At 39.4% G+C, this 19,619-nt stretch overlaps 2 protein-coding genes across 2 annotated transcripts; one reads left to right on the forward strand and one right to left on the reverse strand.

Moving 5' to 3' along the window:
* Window positions 1–1,203: 1,203 nt before the first annotated feature.
* On the forward strand, window positions 1,204–6,179 carry LOC104421828 (probable serine/threonine-protein kinase PBL7). The gene is made up of 5 exons (XM_010033944.3): window positions 1,204–1,408; window positions 2,389–2,582; window positions 2,949–3,138; window positions 3,624–4,015; window positions 5,485–6,179. Exons 1-5 carry the CDS (start codon window positions 1,318–1,320, stop codon window positions 5,746–5,748), a joined length of 1,131 nt encoding a protein of 376 aa, XP_010032246.1. The 5' UTR covers window positions 1,204–1,317; the 3' UTR covers window positions 5,749–6,179.
* Window positions 6,180–7,980: 1,801 nt separating this feature from the next.
* On the reverse strand, window positions 7,981–19,164 carry LOC104421829 (TBC1 domain family member 2A). Its single transcript, XM_010033945.3, is given in 19 exon segments — window positions 7,981–8,449; window positions 8,854–8,977; window positions 9,268–9,392; window positions 10,869–10,970; window positions 11,047–11,127; window positions 11,538–11,607; window positions 12,045–12,106; window positions 13,179–13,603; window positions 13,735–13,818; window positions 13,943–14,035; window positions 14,133–14,184; window positions 14,377–14,443; window positions 14,647–14,705; window positions 16,623–16,736; window positions 16,835–17,020; window positions 17,113–17,178; window positions 17,181–17,738; window positions 17,943–18,012; window positions 18,771–19,164. Coding segments are annotated over 19 exon segments (2,823 nt in total). The 5' UTR covers window positions 19,124–19,164; the 3' UTR covers window positions 7,981–8,317.
* Window positions 19,165–19,619: the final 455 nt, after the last annotated feature.

A 19,619-nucleotide genomic window follows, 5' to 3' on the forward strand; every position in this document is an offset into this window, starting at 1 on the left:
CTTGTTCCACCAAGCAAAATTCAACGGGTCGGTTGTCTAGGTGCCTTTTAGAGCGTCTATTCTTTTCTTTTATTTTTATTTTTTTCCTTTTTTGACCCAAGAAATTGGTCTAATTCATATAAGTTCTAGCTACTTGTTATTCTTTATTACAAGCTGGAGACATATCTTCCACAGTGGTTCACAAAGTTTGAAAAGACTTGCGTCCCATCAATTTCTGTTTATTATATGGTTTACTTTCTGGGGCCATTGCTGTCTCCCAAGAAATCGGCACTCCAACGAGAAATTGGGAAAAAGGGCGGTCAAACGATTTAAAAAGTCGATGGCTTGTGACTCTGCAAGTCCTCATGCCAACATTAAAGAAAAATCAAATAAAGAAAAGGCACTTTCGCCGCAATTTAGCCATCCCATCCGAGCTCATTTAAATTTTGACATGCCAGGCATGCTCCAAAGTTCTACTTTTACTCAAGTGCCATCCGCGGGCTGAACTTTTACTTCGGGACATGAAAGGAATTGAGCTTTGAGTCCTGAGGTATTGCTTCCATCAATTTGGTGCACAAGGTACGGTTTCTAGCATATGCGAATACGGCCTCAATTGAAAAGGAAATCTTTATTATCACGCCTGAATAGTGAACAAGGGAAAGTGAGAAATTGAATAGCAGAAAATGATTTAAACATGCTTTATACAACACACTATTACCAAAATCTCAATTTTAAATCGCTGGACTATTTAAAACTTTTTAATTTTGATCTCAACCACTTACTAAACACATTACTAGGTACTCGATATAGGGTGATTTTATTGAAGCTTTTGGAGCAAAATTGTTTCTTTTGAAGCACGCCATCTAAACACCTATAGTTACCTCATACTTTTGTATAGTCGACTACTCAACTAGGACCGACAATCAAAATGAATGTGAATGATAAAATAACTCAATAGTTGTTCAAATTATTGGAGACACATTTTTATTTATATAAGAATGGGTAATTTTTTTTTTTTGAGTCCCAACAACGGTTATTCTTTTGGACCAACCTCAAGAGGCCTTGTTGCTTTGATTGGATTGTGAAAGATGGGACTCTGCGATGAGCCAATCGAAGGTCAGGCATGTAAATACAACGAAACCTCGGGAGTGAAATTATAATTTCAAACGAACCCGGGGGGCCTAACTGCAGGGAAGAACCAAGGAAGAAACAAAGCAAAAAACAAAAGATTCACGACAGTCTTTCTCCCACTGTCCACCTCCCTTGCCTGTCCTAACCCAAGTGCTCTCTCTCTCTCTCTCCGAGTGGCGTAGGTAAGAGTGAAGTCGCAGGAGAAACATGGGGTGGTGCTCCTGTTCTGGGAAATCGAAGAAACCCACGAAGAAGAAGCAGAGCACTGAACCGGACTACCAGATCCAATCCACTTCAGGTACTCTTCCCCCACAATGGGGAGCTCAATTTACCCACTGACCCCTCCTCAGTGCTCCTGTTCGTCATCTTCGCTTCTTGCCCGCAATTCAAGTCGCCATTTTGATGCGTCTGCTGCACAGTGCGTGATGATCGGCGTTAGTGTGACTGGAGTTCTGTTCCCGCGAGTTGCGAAAAGTGCAGACTTTTTTTGGTGGTCGTTACTTTTTAAGTGGGGGAACGTCCGACTTCTTGATCTGTGCTGATTTGGTATTGATAATTGGATTGAATTTTGTGATCGCAGTGTGTGTTTCTGTTGTGCTTGGGCTGTTGATGGGTGTTTTTCTTGAAAATTTAATTGCTTGACGTTCAAATTCTGAGCTGAGGGTGCTTTGGTAGGGTCTATTGGTCTCTTGCAGAAGTTTGATGTCAGAGATTGTGCTCTGTGCGTTCCGTTGGGTTAAAGGGAAGATCTTGGCTTTGTTGATTACTTTGAGTGCTCCATAGTTTTATTTGTTTATATTTGTATATGGCATGACCAGCATTGTTATTGTTTTGAGGGAAAAATATGGTAGTTGATTTGGTAATGGACTTACGTTGGATGTTTCAATTTGAAGTAATGTGGGAACTATTTTGTTTGGTCTTGTGTGCAAGTTCTTTTGATGAGTAGACTGAGATGTAATTTGTCCTGATAGTCTCTTCCATGTTGACTGGCAATTAAATGCAGTGTCATTGAGAAGAATCCAATTCAAAATAGAAACCATTAGTAGTTTTTCATTCTCACCATGGATATAGACTACTGACTTGACTATGATTGTCCTAATTTTTGTAAATCATATGGGGGTTTACTTTGTCTCTCTCTTCCCATCTCTTTTTTGCTCTTGGGAAGGGCCATGTGTATCTTTTATGTTGCAAAGTGCATTCCTTACGGAATGTTATCAGTCTGTATCAATATATCAACAGTGTCAAGCATTATACATTGATCTTCTTATCTTATATCAGACAAAGTGAAGGTAAAGCCGGCCTACAATGTAAGTAAGGAGGGGGATAAGGATGGAGGATCTGATCACATTGCTGCTCACACTTTCACATTTCGTGAACTGGCTTCTGCAACGAAGAATTTCAGGTCAGACTGCCTCTTGGGAGAAGGTGGTTTTGGCAGAGTATATAAAGGGCGTTTGGAGAGTACAAATCAGGTTTGATAAATATTCCAATACCTGGTTAAAATGCAGTCCAAATTGTTTCATTTTCTTTTTCCCTTTTGGTCCTCACCTCCACTTCATGAATCTAGCTCCGAAGATAAAATGAAATTTTTGTCAATAGTAACAATATGTTGGTAAGCTGGTATAGCTTAAAGTGGACCTCCTTATGGTGAGATATAGAGTGGAGACTGTATGTTACAGTAATGAACAGAATGTTGTTAATTTAGATCTTGGATGCTAGAATACTGGCGCAATAAGGAAATATTCTTCAACATGCTTTCCATGAGTTCCATGGTGGAATTTAGGTATTTTAGTTTGATGCACCTGTGGATAAGATTAAGCCTTTTCTTCTGTTTGTAGGTTGTTGCTATTAAGCAACTTGATCGCAATGGGCTGCAAGGGAACAGGGAATTTCTGGTCGAAGTCTTGATGCTAAGCCTACTTCACCATCCTAATCTTGTAAATTTAATTGGTTATTGTGCTGATGGCGACCAAAGGCTATTAGTTTATGAATATATGCCATTGGGTTCTTTGGAAGATCATTTGCATGGTAAATTTATTGGAACTCGAACTTCACAGTGTTCTGTGTTAAAACTAGCATTGAAGCTTCAAAAGTTGCTCAGCTACATTTGCTACAAGATTTATATAATAGCATTTGACAAGCCTGTGATGCCAAAGAAAGAATCAAATGATCCAGTCACCTTTTGAATTGTTTAGTGAATTTTCCTTTGAATTTCTATGTCTTTCTTTAGGCGCCTTCAAGTTCCTTTTCTCCCACTTTCAACTTGTCAAAATTATGAACTTTCATCCTTTCGTTGCTTGCAATCATGTCAAGCCAAAAAAAAAGGAAAAAAAAAAGAACTGGCTTTAGAAATGATGTCATCTTTCTTTATTTTTCTGATGCTCATACAATATCCTGTTTGTGTTATATTATATCAAATGCTTAGATTCTTTTGTGCAAGCTACCATTCAATGGTTACACCTGCGATGATTGTGATGCAATTGACTGACTTTGTCCCCAATACTTCTTTTCAGACCTACCACCAGATAGGAAACAACTTGACTGGAATACAAGAATGAAAATAGCTGCGGGCGCTGCAAAGGGTTTGGAGTATTTGCATGATAAAGCCAATCCCCCAGTCATATATCGTGATTTAAAATGCTCGAATATCCTACTTGGTGAAGGCTATCACCCCAAATTATCTGATTTTGGTTTGGCAAAATTGGGTCCTGTTGGGGACAAGACACATGTATCTACCAGAGTAATGGGAACCTATGGGTACTGTGCACCTGAATATGCAATGACTGGGCAGCTAACGTTAAAATCAGATGTTTATAGCTTTGGAGTGGTCCTTCTAGAAATTATCACCGGTAGAAAAGCAATTGATCACTCAAAATCTGCTGGGGAGCACAATTTGGTTGCATGGGTGAGACCTCTCAGCATTCTCTCTGCTTACCTATGCTTCTGGCATCTTAGTTGATTTTTCTTGCATATTCTTGTTGGATGGTGCAAAGTATCCTAAATGGGCTTTTGTTATAAACTATTCATTGTTGCATCAGTTGCTAAACTTATCTGCAGTTGCAGGAACGCATCAGTGTAAGAGCTGTCGGCAGCTACATATTTTGTTATTTTCTGCCTTTACTTAATCTCTCCACATGGTCTGGCACAGCTGAATTGAATTGAATATAAGTAAAGATAGTAGGATGGGATAGAAATTAGCGGATCCCCATTACCTGGAAAAGAGCGCATTATGAGATCATTGTTTCAGATTGATTTTTTTTTCTTTTGATGCGTGAAAATAAAATAATTATAATTCAGACATAGGAGTTCTAGGGTAAGCTGGTGGGCTCAAGGGTAAATTTTGAACCAAAACTTAAGAATATCTTAATGACACTGAGATGAACATGCAAAGACTTAGTAAGAGGCTGATCGGCAGGTGAAGGCCAAGGCACAATGAGCGTGCAGCTGATGCAGTAAACAAATGCTTTTGGGATGAACAATCTCATGAACAAATAAAATTAGCTATCTTTTTCCCCTTTCATGGGGACATACTCTCTGGACGCTCCAATATTCAGGAGCTTATTGTTAGGGTCTTTTTACTTTTTTTATTTGTTTTTGGTGAAAGACAATATAAACTCTGTGTCTGGGAGTTCTCACTTCTTCCTATTTCAGGATGAGTTGCATTGTTAGAATTAGAAGGTTGTTGTGCTCTCTGGGTTAATACAACTCTGATTTTGTGCTAAAAAAAGGGAACACCATAAACATGTCACTTGAAACTCAAATGGAAGGAGGATTCTATCTGTGATTGTATCAAGGTGCCTTCAAATTTAATTATGATCTGAAACTGTGTTCATTGATGTTACTGGGAGAATATCTCAGGCTCTGCATCATCAATGTAGTTAAGGATGTGTTTGCTACTTTGTGAAACTTTGCTGCCTTTGTCTATGTTCCTTATATGTTTTACATGATAGCATGTGGAGGCTCCTTGTTTTGATTGTGGGACTACATCCGCTAGCATGTGATGTGAATTTTTAGTCCTATAAGATATTAATATAAGAATTCTAAACTTTCTCAGACAGGATATCTGTTCACATTACTGTCATGTACTTCCCTTGCTTTAGACAATTGATGGCTTCTGCTACTCTGTTGAATCCTTTCTACATGAATAATATACATTATATCTCGAGGCAACTTATATATTGTAGTGCTACTCATATTTCGACATTGCTGTGCAATTGTACTAGCTCGAGTATGAGCGTTAATTTGCATATATACCAATTCCAAGATTTAAGCAGGAGAAATTTTTTTTTGCATTTTTGAGATCTTTTTCTCCCTTCTTTATGAGCAAACCAGAGAGCTGTATCTACTCAACTTCTTAATTAAACATCGTTGCAGGCCCGTCCCTTATTTCGAGATCGGAGGAAGTTTTCACAGATGGCTGACCCGATGCTGCAAGGGCAATACCCAGCGAGGGGCTTATACCAAGCTCTTGCTGTGGCTGCTATGTGTGTTCAGGAGCAGCCTAACATGAGGCCAGTCATTGCGGATGTGGTGACGGCTCTCAGTTATCTAGCTTCCCAACAGCATGAGCCAGATTCACAATCAGCTCAGAGTTTCCGTTCAAGTTCCTCCACCCCGAGAGCAAGAAGAGACCTGTGAATCGGAAAAGAAACTGAATTGCATCAACATCACCGTTCAGAGGGAAAAGCAATTGGCGCCACAATTGCTCCGTGGCTTCTTCATGTGAGAAAGTTGAACTTCCTGGCCTTGTCTGTGATTCAGAGGTCGTTCTGATTGAGTTCTTTTCAAAGAAATTACAGGGCGGCACAAGAATCGTCCCACGGTGGGATTTTGAGTCCAGTCTAGATGGTTGGTCAGATGGAATGCCAGTAGGTGCTTTGGCTGTTAGAATGAGCCTTTTTCGTCTTGTGGCTCTCTCTTTCTCTCAATTTTTGGGTGTAGTTGACATTGGGTTGTACGTATCTAAATCTCATTTATACACATTAGCTGATGAACATTATTACATTGTATATTTCTTGACTACATGAGGGGTCATCAGCTCAATGAAAAGTGGAAATCTCTTGGAAGAATTCTTAGGTCACGGGAAACTTGATCATTGCCCAACTTGCGCCGAGGGCACGGAAAATACGCCACATTTGAGAATTTACTGGGCTGCTCAGGAGAATCTAACTAGCATCGACACCCTAGGGAGCAGAATGGTAGAATTGAATCATCTTTTCACAGTTTCTGTTTCGCCTTCCTTCCTACTGCTAGCTGGAGCATACTTTCAAGTAGTTGTACCATATCTATGGGGTCGTTTAGGGGTGCGAGAAATTTTGACACGGGTTGAACCGTAGATATTAGAAACCCAAAAGATGTGTTATTACAGTAATATTAAATCTAAATGTTTTAGCATGTTTAACAAAAACTTTATATTTTGCAGTTATTCGAATTAATCATCTTGATTCGGACATGGGAATCCAGATGGTATTCTACCATCATACGGACTTAGCCATGGTCCGAGTTGAGATTTGAATCGTGAAAACTCACAAAACTTTTGACCATAATCTGGCATGCGTTGAGATTTCATTGAAACATTTGTTTTGGGGTTCAATCCAAAAATAATTGCTATGTTGATCCTTTTTGTTGATAAGCCTAAGGTCATCTTGATTTCAACCCTAAATTTTATTTTCTTTTTACTCTATTTGTTTCGTGGAAAAAAATTCTTTGGAAGACATTTTCTTAAAAATAATCATTTATATTACTTATAAAAGCATATGAATGAAATATATTTATATCATTCACAAAAGACATGTAGGTATAAATTTATGCTGATGATGAAAACATTTTCTATTAATTGATTATTTCAAGCGATTAATTTTAAGAAAATATTTTATAAATTAATTATTTTTTGAGAAATAAATGGAGCTATAAAGTTTGATTTGTTGACATAGAATTTCATGTACCATCCCTAGTTTAAGTTCCATGTGAGGTCCTGTTTGACTTTACACTTTAATGTCAACTGAATTTTACTTGCAGACCAAAAGACTCTCTCCATATCTCCACAACAGTTTAGCATCTCATCGACAGGAACTTTAAAGTTTCCGATTGCCAATGCAAGGTAAAATGGTTTTGCTTTCTTCCAAGAAAATAACATCACTAATCTTCCGGTCCACGAACTATTCTCATCGGTTCCAATTTCAATATGGTCCTTCCATTAGAGACAAGTACATGTTGGCGGACAACGATGCGGAGGTAGTAGGCTTAACCAAGGGCACTGTCAAGCAAAGATTTAAGCTGGGCGACTTGGCTGCACTTCCCCGACTTCATAAAACGCGCCCGTGCCAAAGCTTGCAAGCCCACGCACGAAAACTGGTCAACTGGCCATAGATCCGTACCTGAATTTACAACCAAATGCGAGCACCACAAATTTTTTTAACCTTTTCGTATTCGATTGTATTATATCTGCACATGTGCATGGCTACAAAAGTTCTTATGAAGTCTCTTTCCATTTTGGCACATCTGCTTTCTTATGCGCTTCGGGTCCAGGAGCTCGCCTCACTGCTTTTTCATCGTATTTGATCATGAAAAAAGAAACGTGGTTTATTTCGCGATATTAGAAGCTGTCCGTAGTTTGGCTACTTTCAATGTTTTCTTTTAAACCTAAAGGAACAAACCGTGCTTAAGCACGAATTATCATCTTCAAAACGACACAAAGACAAACACCCGAGCCGAAAAAGAAAGAGAGGAGAATATCAAATCTGCAGTTTCATCTTTCGGCTTAGATTTTAAGAACCGAGGCTCGCCCCACCTGTCCCCATCCCGCGACCGCCACAGCATCCGCCTCTTCCACTCCACAACCTTCCGCTAGATAAAATTTTCAGTCTCAACGACCACAGGAACAACCCAAATCTATACAGCTTGCACTGTTTAACAGGTAAATGCACACAATATATAACTCTAAAAATATTACCTCGCGTTCTTTTTACATCCTTTCTCCGCTTTGCTAGTGCTAACTCTAAATTTTATTGTTCTCTTAAACGAACAAACGAAACAATAAATGCAAAGTTCATACAGGGATGGCGGAAAAGAATTACATATGTGCATGCACCACAAAATTCAAACTTCACTTGAATTGCTGCTTTCATTTGCCCGAGATTAAAAAATATTTATGCCAGCTAGGAACTTGAGGAACCGGCGACCTATATTTAGACGGCGTTGGCCCTGATCAATCTGATATTGTTTGCTCCGTGACTTGTGATACAATCCCGTTGGTTTCTTTTAGCTGGGAGCTAGGACTCTGGATCTCGTCCGTAGGCTTAACATCATTTGGCTCGTCAGTGTTGGCTGATTTTCCCTGCTGCCGTATTCAGAAAATGATGTCAAAACCCCCCCGACACATCAAACACGTGCTCTTAATTTAAAGTAAGAGAAGGTGTCTAGCAAAGCAATTTTAGCATCTGAGATTCATCAAGATTTTCCACAATTTAGGACAGGGATCTGAACGATAGTAAAGACAGTGATTCTTGCTTCCTGTTACAGCTAGATTATTAGCTCCAAATGAAACGGTATGATAAAGTGATGTTTCGCGTGGGAAAGTCTTTCATTCATGCTTGTATGTAAACAGACTGTAGCTATACATAAAAGAAAGTGAGAGTGCACAAAAAATGCTACATTGACCTTGAACCTTTTAAAGACAGCCTAATTGCTTGAATGGCCAAGCAGATCATCCTCAGGATAAATAAATGCATTTACAGTGCTGACCTTATTGCGGTCCCGCCAGCCAAGTCCAAATGGTCGACTAAGAAGGCTTATCTTCCTGGGGGGCAGCTCTTGTGTTGATTCTTGATTACTGCTAAATCTGGGCGAAGAGTCTGAATGCAAGGATCTAAAAAGAAACATCAATTCATAATTATTAACCCCAACCAACAGGAGCGAGTGCCAGATTTAGAAGAGTGAAGCATCACATGCACACAAGGAGCCAATGTTTTCTTATGAGGGTGATACATGGAATTAAACTTGCAAAAGATTATAATCATGCTAACAAATTGTAAATTTTTTTGGTCGAATATTAATTTGGAATTGAATTATGAAATAAAGTAGTGCCAATTTTCGATGCTGCAGTTTCATCAGCAAGAATAATGTATGACAATTAAGCTGTTCCACTTTAAGCCATACCTTGGGGAAGGTTGTGCTTTGACTTGGCCAGACTGATATTGCAAGGTAGCCTCCAACATTGATTCTGCCATTACAGCTCTCTTCTCCATCTCACCAAGAGAAGCCATTGCCTCCTCATACTTTTCCTGCATAGCAAAGCCCTTCATCAGAGTTTGTAAACACAATCAGAGTAACATGCAGACAGACACATATACATTGACTATGTAGTTATGTACCGTGCTGACAGTGACACCAGAAATCATTGGAAAAATTTCTCAGCGAACAATGTTTTCTATGTTCACTGATTTCAAGCAATCTAAGTAGAATTGGTTTTGACGTTATATGTTGACCAGAAGTACACTTCTGGAACTTCAAAGTATGCTTTTCAGTCACCATTTCAGCAAAAATGTGGGTTAACATAGCTTGTAACAAACAGATGATGTGACAAAATCATATCCTGTGTGCGCGCACGCGTGTGATGAGATCATTGATAACATCATATCCATTCTAAGATTTTTCAAAAACTCTGCAGAAGACACATCCATCACTCGGGAAAACTTCAACGTGTACGTTCAAGGACAAATTCATTATTACAGTAGAAGACGGTCCAAAACGACCGATAGCCATTCTGCACTTCAATGTGAGATTATAGCACAAACAACACACAATAATTCTGTGGAGCATAAAAACATAATATTACTATCATGTTGAAATGTAATACGGTGAAATATTTTCCCTTGATGTATCTCAACTTTCCTGATACTTTTTGACAGCCAGTTTCAACCCTAATGGAGGCGATTCTAGAACTTTTACAAACACAAGGTGAAACTTAAAAAAAAAGATACCTTGAGTAAAAGGCTATTAGAGAAACCGGATTATTATTTTGAAAAAGGAAGGCTAAAAGAGACTCCTTTTTGCACTCCTATAAGAGAGTAGTGCTGGCCATCAGTTGCAAAAAGTAAAAACTGAGAAGCTGCTCTTAGGATGCTTATTTTCAATGTTGTAGTTCCTTAATTATAGCACAGTACAAAAAATAGCAAGGTCAAGAAGGAGTTCTGGCAGAAAAGAATGTAATAGGACTAGTTCTCAGAAAGCTAAATCAGAGGCGCAATGATCATTGGAACTACTGTTATGTTAATTGTGGCTAACATTTTCCGAGCAGAACATATGATAAGTTTCCCATTTCCCTGTAATATTTACGAGCTATGGAGACTGCCAGTCTTGTTGGAACTTAAGAATTGCACCACTATACAATATGATCGATTTGGCGAGATTTAAATGTGCCTGTGCAATGAAATTTGCCAGATTTCAACAGCCATTGCAATCTTAAAATTCTGTTTCGTAAGAGATATATTTCCATTCTCATAACCTCATGCAAATACAGGCAAGTATTTATTGCATAGTATTATTACTTCCGTGCCATTGATGAACAAGACATCATTGAGGGCAGGAATTTATAATGTTAATGCATTGCCTAAATTCACCCATACACAGGTGACCAGACATCACGTAATATCATTACTCCTGACCTCAATGAATTACTTACACTCTCATAAAATCATTCCTTCCGATCAGCCAAAAAACTTTCCAAAATTAAGGAGCAAACATGAGCAGTGACAAACCTGAAGCACTTGAGAAGCATATCTCTGTGCAGCTGCATCTTGCTCAGCAAATCTCCGAGCGTCTTCTGTTAACCGCTGCTCTTGCTCTACCCGCATTAGGACCTAAATATAGGTGAACATCTTAGTGACACCACCCCACAATGCAAGAAAGAAAATGCTAGTGGATAAGGAAACAAACCTGAAGCATCACACTTTCTTGTTCCTGCTTATCAGAAAGAGCTCGTTGGAGATCAGCGACCTCTTGCTCTAGCTTCTCAACCTGAACAATAAGCATAATAATGTTTTGTTTCTTATCCTTGAGAGAGTAGAAAAATACCCACTACAGGAAGTTACCTCACTTGCTCAAGATTTTCCAAGATAGGACTGCTAATATTGCCTAGTAAAAAAAACTGAAGGGGAGGAGGGATCTTTGCCTTTAGAGGCACTCTGCCAGAGAAAATAACCAAGGAAGACACAAAGGTGAGAGGAATCCTCCTCTTCTGGAGCATCCACCAGGGTATTTCATTCCATTTTGTAGAGACAGAAAATATTAAAGTCGAGGCATTTTCCTCTCCCTAAGGATGACTTCTAAAAACAATTGGTTCCTTTCTAGTAGAATTGTATCAAGCCTCCAGGCTCCAGCCAATTAAAAAGCTTGTGACTCAGAGCCCAGGGTAATGGTAAGTATACCTTTGCACTTAATTCTCGCCGATTATCCTGCTTGACCATCTCCATTAATGCTGTCTCAAGCTCCTCAGCTCTAGAGAAAAGACAAAGCTTATAAAATATTAGTAGTGTCATTGCATCACAGCAAATAGTTGGCTCAAAAATAGAGTACACCACAGCAATGCTGTCTCGAACTATCTTAGAATAGCTGCTAAAATTTCAGAAAGATGCATCTGATAGTTATATCGTCCATCATATGTCTGAACAAAATATTACTCGAGGGCGTCCAAATGAGGTGTTTTAAGATAATAGATTCACTCCAAAAAACAAAGGAACAGCAAATATTTAACCTCAATTTCCTACAGAAGGAAATTTCGAGGGTAATATAAATAGAAGGGAATGTCCTAGCAATAATCCTTAATGAGAATGTGACTTAGGGTAAACTAAGGGAGGATTTCATGGACTAAGGCACATGCCATGCTACAACATTCAAATTCAATTCAAAAGAGCTTCAGAGAAAATAGATGAAACCTAAGAACAGCAGATCTTTTCTCTTCTAGCAACTTGCAGAGCTCAACCTTCAACCAGACGACCTGCAATTTAACATACCTTACGGTAAACAGGAAATTCTATACAAGATGCTAGCTGAGAATCTAGAATAAAAGTAACTTTTCTGGGAAGTGTGCTGTCATTAACAAGAAAGATTTCTTTCTGAAATCTGATTCATCAAAAGATGTGATAACAAATGCCCCACACACATTACTATAACTGAAATTCGAGCGAGACAATAATTGAGACAAAGAAAGATGCATTGGCAGAAGCTCAGGAAAATCTACTGAATAGTTCATCTAGAAGCAAGGTTGATGGTTCAACAATTACAGTGACAAAATAGACCAAGAAATGAGCAATTTACGCAGTAGGTTAAGCCTTTAACTTAAATGGCCATGAGAACTGTCAATCATAATCACAGTAATAATAAATCTGACCAGGCTGTGCATAATGCAGACATATAGTTTTCTTAACAAAGCATGTTAAGCTTATTAAAAGGAAAAGGTAAGAAGTATCAGACATGATTTTTACGAGAACATCTAGCTCCATTGATCTCAATCTGAGTTGACCTACCAACAATTACACCTTTTTCTTTGGTCAGAAACAATTACAACTTTAGCTGGTACACTTTCACCAAAAAAAAACTTTAGCTGGTACACTTAAGTATGTAGAATTTTTCAATTTGATGAGACCTTTTAATTCCAATTTGGAGCTTGAAATTAAAGTAGACAGCAGGCATCTATAACAATGCGATGACCACACAAAATCAACCATTACAATTGTGATATCTGGGGTGCCTAACAGTGTAAGGGTTGGTATTGGATTGACTTGTCAGTTATGCAGTTATATTAACTCCTAATGGGAAGTGAAGGTCCATCCAATCCCTTAAACACACTAAATATCCAGAAGGAATTTCACAGGGAATAGTGTCTGCCTCAATAATCAGAAGAAAAAGCTTAAAATTGCCAAGTTCAACTCCCCCATGGAGACAAAGAAATAGTTCAAAGTTTCTTTCTTGTAACAGCAGCACATATTGCATGTCCATCAAGCAACAATTAAGGACTGTCCAACATAGAGTAAACTGCGGCAAAAGAGGAGGAAGAAAGCACAAAGTACCTGCTCCTGAAGATCTGGACCAGATTCTATCTCTAAGTCCCCTGTTAAACTGATAACAATTCCATCTGCATTAACAGAATCAGAATTTGACCGAGATAAATCACCATTTGCCATTTTATCAACTGATCCTTCTACTTTATCCGTTCCTGCTAGCATTGACTTAGGGTCGTGCTTAAAACCATATAGTTTTGAAGCCAGACCTTGAGAATCCCTCCAAGCTCTAAGGCCCTTAGATCTTTCCTCAACTGCAGCTATTACTGCTGCCCGATGCTTATTTCTCAACTCTTGTAATCTCTTCTCATTTACATTTTGGTAGCCCATACAGGCTGTCAAAACAAGTTGGCTGCTATCAAATGTAGATCCAGTCAGTGATTGCAGCAAAGTGACAGCATCTCCGGCATCCTTGGTAGTAACCAATGCAGGTCCTGCCAAAAAAAAAACACTGAAGAAATCAAGAACCGCAAAATAAGAAAATCCTCAATAGAAAAGAAATTTCATGCAGAAGCTCCACATCTGGAAGGTGCAAAGTTTGTTTATTAGCCGTTTATCACGGTACCGTATAACTCCATCAAAGCAAGTGCAGTTCTGAATAGCATGACACGGTTCCCTTCAAAAAGCAGCACATCCCAAACTCGAAGGACTGAAATTCATAGAAACAGATTAATTACTAAAATTGTTTTTCGAATTCTCCAGCACAAGTATAAGATGCTTCTGAACAGGCAGCATTATGTCACATAAATAAAAGCAGCAGCATAGAACCTGACCACTTTCCCAGGGTAGCATGTTCATAAAAATGGACAAGAACCATGGCCCTGTAACCCATGCAATCTGCACTCCCAGGAAATCCAGATGATTGACTGCATTGTAGAAGAGTGAAAGAAAAGTATGAAGCAAGCAATATATAAGGAAACTAAAGAGAAGACCTGAAACTGCAGGTTTAAGAAAACAACGTACCCAATTTGGGAAATCTCTCTCGTACCAACTCCTCGAAAACGAATTGATCAACCTAATATGGTAATAATAAATAAAAATAATAATAATTATAATAATAATAATTATAATAATAATAATTATAATAATAAATAAATAAATAAATAAAGATCACAACAACAGCCATGTGCAACACAGACGCATGTGCTGTTTTGACAGAGTGAGCAAACATCGAGGGAAATGAAAAGGGCTGTAGCAAAAATGACACCTGAGATTCTATCATCTCCTCAGAGTAGTAGCCATCAAAGTAATCATCAATGATGCCCATCAAAGTCCTGCAGATACAAGATTTAGTAACCAATTCACTGGTGCTATCAATTTATCAGTTTTTCGCCAATATAACTATGCAACTTGGAAAAGAAAAATTCATGTTTATCATCCTGATAAAAATATTGGACACTTAAGTGTGGTCATAAACCACAGAGCTCAAACAATCATTTTGGTAAGCATTCTAGATCAATGTTCCTCACGTGCTCACCAGAAGGCATTTTCTTCTGGCATCAGCAAAAGTAGTAAGCCAGCAAAGAAATTCATAGCCTGCAGGTAAATTCGATGAAGAAAGATGTAGAGAGTCAATTATCTGATGAATGTCAAAATATTTTGACCATATATAGTTACAATTTAAAACCAGAAAATATATCAAAGAACAAAGCACCAAAAATATGAATGACAATTACTTCAAATTGTCAAAATATTTCCCATGATTGACTTATATTTCTCTGTTAAATTGTTATAAAAATTTCTTGCAATTAATCTTATTTCAATCGTGGCGTGTTCTCAGACATTGCACAATCCTTTCCGTGCACATCTTTTTGTACCACTGCTACTTAATTACCCACATAGCTGCTTTATTCTTGTGTTGATATATCCCATATAAGCTTATAATCCGATAAAAATAGCCAAAATTGTTGTAAAACCATTGAAGCCCAGGAATATGAAAAAGCAAAATATTTGTAATTTTTGTAATACCGAAAACCTTTTTTAGTCTATCATTCCTCAATATCTACTGATAATGCTTTGGATCTAGGGATGGGCTTGACCTATTTACTTGACACAAACACTAAGCGTAATCATTCATGTTAAGTTCGAGCTTAATTCAAACGTATCATAGACAAGTCAACCCACTTATAAGCACCAAACAAAGTTGCTATGAACAGGTCAACCATCCTGACCTATTTGAATGCATTTAAGCATGTTGCACTAAGTAAGTTGAGACAAATTTGCATGTTAAGATAGTATTTGTTATACAAGATAAACTCATATATGAAAAGAGAGCTCCTATTTTTATAAAAGTCAAGTGAATTTGCCATCTATTTGGGAAATGTGTGCAGTTCAAGACCAAAGATGTGACATCATAACAATGTGCCATGGTTGGATCATGCACATCTGCTTATGCAATTGATTTGACACAACACAATTGCAGCAAAGATTCATTGATTGCAAGCCCTAAATGATCCAAGGTCTAGCCATCAAAGGTAATCTACATTATTAAACATCACTTCTATTCTACCATTGTGTTGCTTCTTTGATAATGTGTATCTAACTTACTCCTAGGTGAGCAAGCACATTGGCCAAAGGTCAGACTAGTTAATGGCTCATGATCAAGTTGGCAATGGCATGGATGGATATGCCATCAATTTATAGTATAATTAGGCACTAAGAAAAAGCAGATTTGGCATGCCCTACTAAGCAAATTTTTTGCAGTAATCACATTAGGACTTTTGCATTGTAGGTTGCCACATATGGTATCATTTATAATGCCACAATATGGGACATTTCAGGACACCAACTGACAAAAAAAAAAAGAGGCCGCATTTAATAAAACTAGCCTACGCCCTTCTTAAGACGCATCAATGTTATACTTTCCAATGTAGATGTCTTACATAAACTACTTATTTCCTTTCTAAGCCAACAGCTCTTAAATTCTTAATCTCCAAGCAAATCCAAATAAGCACCTGTCAGCAAACAGTGCAGAGTCAAAATTGGCCTTGACTCAATCCATGGGAATATGGAATATCCGTACTTGTTATTATTAGGAAATCACCATGTTCACTTTGCAACCAGGCTTTGGTAAAAGTAGATCCTAAAAGGTAAAAGTCAAAAGTAAAAGCCAAACCTATGGAACAAGGATTGAACGAAAAATAATGCAAATAATTACCGAATATTTTCAACCTGTTTAATCACAACCCAATCCCTTTGTGATACTTAGGCCCTATTTGCTGACCAGGCACCACATGGCATACTTCTTTAGAACTTAGAAGTACAGTAGAAATAAACTACCAGCTTGTGTAATGTGCCACATACGCAAAGTCTTTGAATGGGATGTGTATCAGAGAGCAAACCAGGCTTAAATGATTTATTAAGTGAGAAGGTGGATGTCCTTTAAGGGCCGCACCGCAATATTCTGTTGCTAGAAACCATAGACAGGAGTATGAAGAGTAAGAAAGAAAATACCTGACAATATCCTACAGATGGATTATGACGTGCATAAGCAGTCAACAACCGTCTTAAAGCATTTCTACCATCCTCATCAAGGGCAGGATGACCAGGAAAGGTTCGAGGCAAATCCTGCATTGCCAAAACAATAGAGCAGCCATCATATTAGCACATACAAGCTCACATCAGATGAAGCAGGTACGAATTCTAAAGGTTTGTACTATGGTTACCTTTTCAATCTGCCCTTTCCATTTTTCTGGTACGCTTACAGAGTCTGCATCTGAGGCCTTACTGCCATTACCTGATTGCCCCATTTGCTCTTCCACGGTGTTTCCACCATTACTTTGTGGCTTTAACAGATCCTGATAATAGTTCTGCACCCGGCGTGTTTTCACACCGACAAAGGCTTGCCAAAGCTGAAATACAAGCATGGAACAGCAAAAAAAGGTAGATAAGGTGAAACTGCACCTTGGTCCGAAAACAAAAACATCTGAGGAATATGGTATACCTCTCCCCTTAAAGCCATTGGCACTCCCCCTCGAACAAGAACCTCCAACTCTTCTTTCCAGGGAATGAAGATTCTAAAGGACAATCGACCATAGCTTCTGGAGCAGTGACATTGGAACTATCGCTGGATACTGTGTCTTGAATGTGATCCGATGCTTCTGATTTCTCAACATCATAAAATTCATCCTCCGAGTCCTCTTCAAATGTTCCTTTTGGGGATCGAGCCTCTTCTAACGGAAGAACAAGCTTCGCACTTTCAGTTGATTGCTCATTCTTCTTTGAACTGCCCTTTCTCTTTACACGAAGGCTCATCATATCTTCGATAGCATGAAGAGAAGGTCTTATCTCGGTCCATATTTGGACCCTATGAACTCTTGACTCCTTCAGAGCTGGAATCTCTTTTTCTAAAACATTGCTGGTTAAACCATCAGAACCAGGCTCGTCACCAGTGGGTTCTTCTCCTTCAACATTGTCCTTCAAATGGTCATTTGCATCTCGGTTGTTGCTCTCATGCTGTGAGATATTGCCATCTATTTCTGAAGCTAAAGCATCAACTGGCACTTGAGCAGTTTCTACTTCGCGTTCCAGGAAATTATTCCATCTCTCTGATCTTTCTCCCTCTTCCTCCTAAAACAAGCATATCAGGTAATAAATTACTCTTATTATACTGGAGCACAAACAAAGAACTAAACTGCCACGAGATTTTCAATTGGTCGAGAACTTGGGCAAAGTTAAAAGCACTCCATAACTTTTTAACATTTTGGTTGTTCGAGATTCGCAGCATCTTACAGTGAGTAACAAAATACGCAGAAGAAAATGAGCAGCCCATACCTTGTAGATGTTCGCATATTCTCGGTATCTTTGTACATGTTGAGGTCTCACGGCAAAGCCATACGCATCCCTGCCAGAACAAGTTCCCATCAGTTTATCAACCTGACAGCCCGTGTCTGATCTAGCTTGTGCAGTCATCATAAGTCATAAACAAGCAGAATAAACAACAATCTAAGCTCAAAAACTCGCCCACACAACAGATCCCACAGAAGTCTTAGCTTAACCATGACCACCTAGTTGGGTTTACCTGCAATCAGCTTCCAAGGACCTCCTGCTCAGGCTAGACAACAACATAATCCGTTCAAAACATCGTTCCTACCTCCCACAGCGCTCGACATTACATCAGCGCGATCAAAATTCGCCATAAACAACCGCACATTCAGCTTACGACCATAGATGATGCTTTCGACTCATCAAAAGAAGCAAAAGATCCGAATAAGAAAAAAAAGAAAGAAAATGGAAACGTTCAACTCCGAGCACTCTCCAGACAAGAGAAGGAAAGGAAAAAAAAGCGACGAATACAGAGACGACCGAGCCACCGCACCGCGACACTTCGGAACTTTGACTAGAACCGGTCGCACGACCGGAAATTCCATTCGATCGCGCGCACGGAATGCGCGAGCGCCAGCGGGGCGCGCCAATCCGAGATCAATGCGATCCGAGCAGGGAGCGGCGCGATGCGGCCGACAGCGCACCGGTCCGAGAACGACGCGATCCTCGAATTACCGGACGAAAACGGAGCGAGCCGCGGACGGATCGGGAAATGCGGAAAAGTCAGCAGGCGGAGGGGGAGGAGGAGGTGGAGGCGGACGCGTGGGAGATGTATACCTCTTGTGCTCGAAGGCGATGACGGGGCTGATGACCTGGGCCTTCATTGGCGGCGGTGGATCGATTTGATTGGGCGAGGGCTCTCTAGAGAGAGAGAGACAGAGACAGAGAGAGAGGGAGGGAGGGAGATTCAGTTGCTGCTTCTGCGACCTCGTCTTCTTCGGGGAGCAGGAGATCTCGGGGGGAAGATGGATGCCCCTGGATTCTCTGCAACTGAATTCTAGAGAGAGAGAGAGAGAGAGATTTTCGTGATGGTGATGGTGGTGGTGGTGGGAGTGAGTGTGGGCTAAGCGAAAGGGGGAAGAGGAGGAGGAGGGGGGGCACATGCAGATGGCGAGATTATCGTCGGCCATTTCATCACGTGATCGTCTCGTGATGCGGGGGAGTTCCTTTCCTCCTCCTCCCGAACCAGCACGCAGAGAGAGAGAGAGAAGAAGAAGAAGAGAGAGATTTTAATTTTTCTATTTATTTTATTTTATTTCATTTTACGGGAAATTCACGCAATTTTCTTTTTTTTAATTCGTCTAATAGTGTTGCTGTTTTTTTTAACTGAGGATGGGAAAGCGGGGGCCCGCCGCTGTCCCCCCGGGGTGAAAATAAAAAGGTATCCCTTGTGATTTGCCGACACCGAAATTTTCGACGTACCCCGGTCCTGATCGTGATTGTTCTCTGTTCATTTACCTTGTAAGCCTCTGCAATTTTCCTTTTTGCCTTTGGCCCCATTATCTTGACAAGCACTGAGTTTTACTCGAGTCCCAATTTCAGTCTGAATCTGCTTTTGTCTCGTTAAAAACAACACCGACTCTAGTCTTGATCATTGTTCAAACCTGTTTTTTTGTTTCGTAGAAA

Source organism: Eucalyptus grandis, chromosome 10, assembly GCF_016545825.1.
Source record: "Eucalyptus grandis isolate ANBG69807.140 chromosome 10, ASM1654582v1, whole genome shotgun sequence".
NCBI lineage: Eukaryota > Viridiplantae > Streptophyta > Magnoliopsida > Myrtales > Myrtaceae > Eucalyptus > Eucalyptus grandis.

Coding starts and splice junctions, on each gene's coding strand:
- LOC104421828 (XM_010033944.3), top strand. CDS start 1,318: ATGGGGTGGTGCTCCTGTTCTGGGAAATCGAAGAAACCCACGAAGAAG. Junction 1,409..2,388: donor CCAGATCCAATCCACTTCAG/GTACTCTTCCCC, acceptor ATCTTATATCAG/ACAAAGTGAAGGTAAAGCCG. Junction 2,583..2,948: donor GTTTGGAGAGTACAAATCAG/GTTTGATAAATA, acceptor TTCTGTTTGTAG/GTTGTTGCTATTAAGCAACT.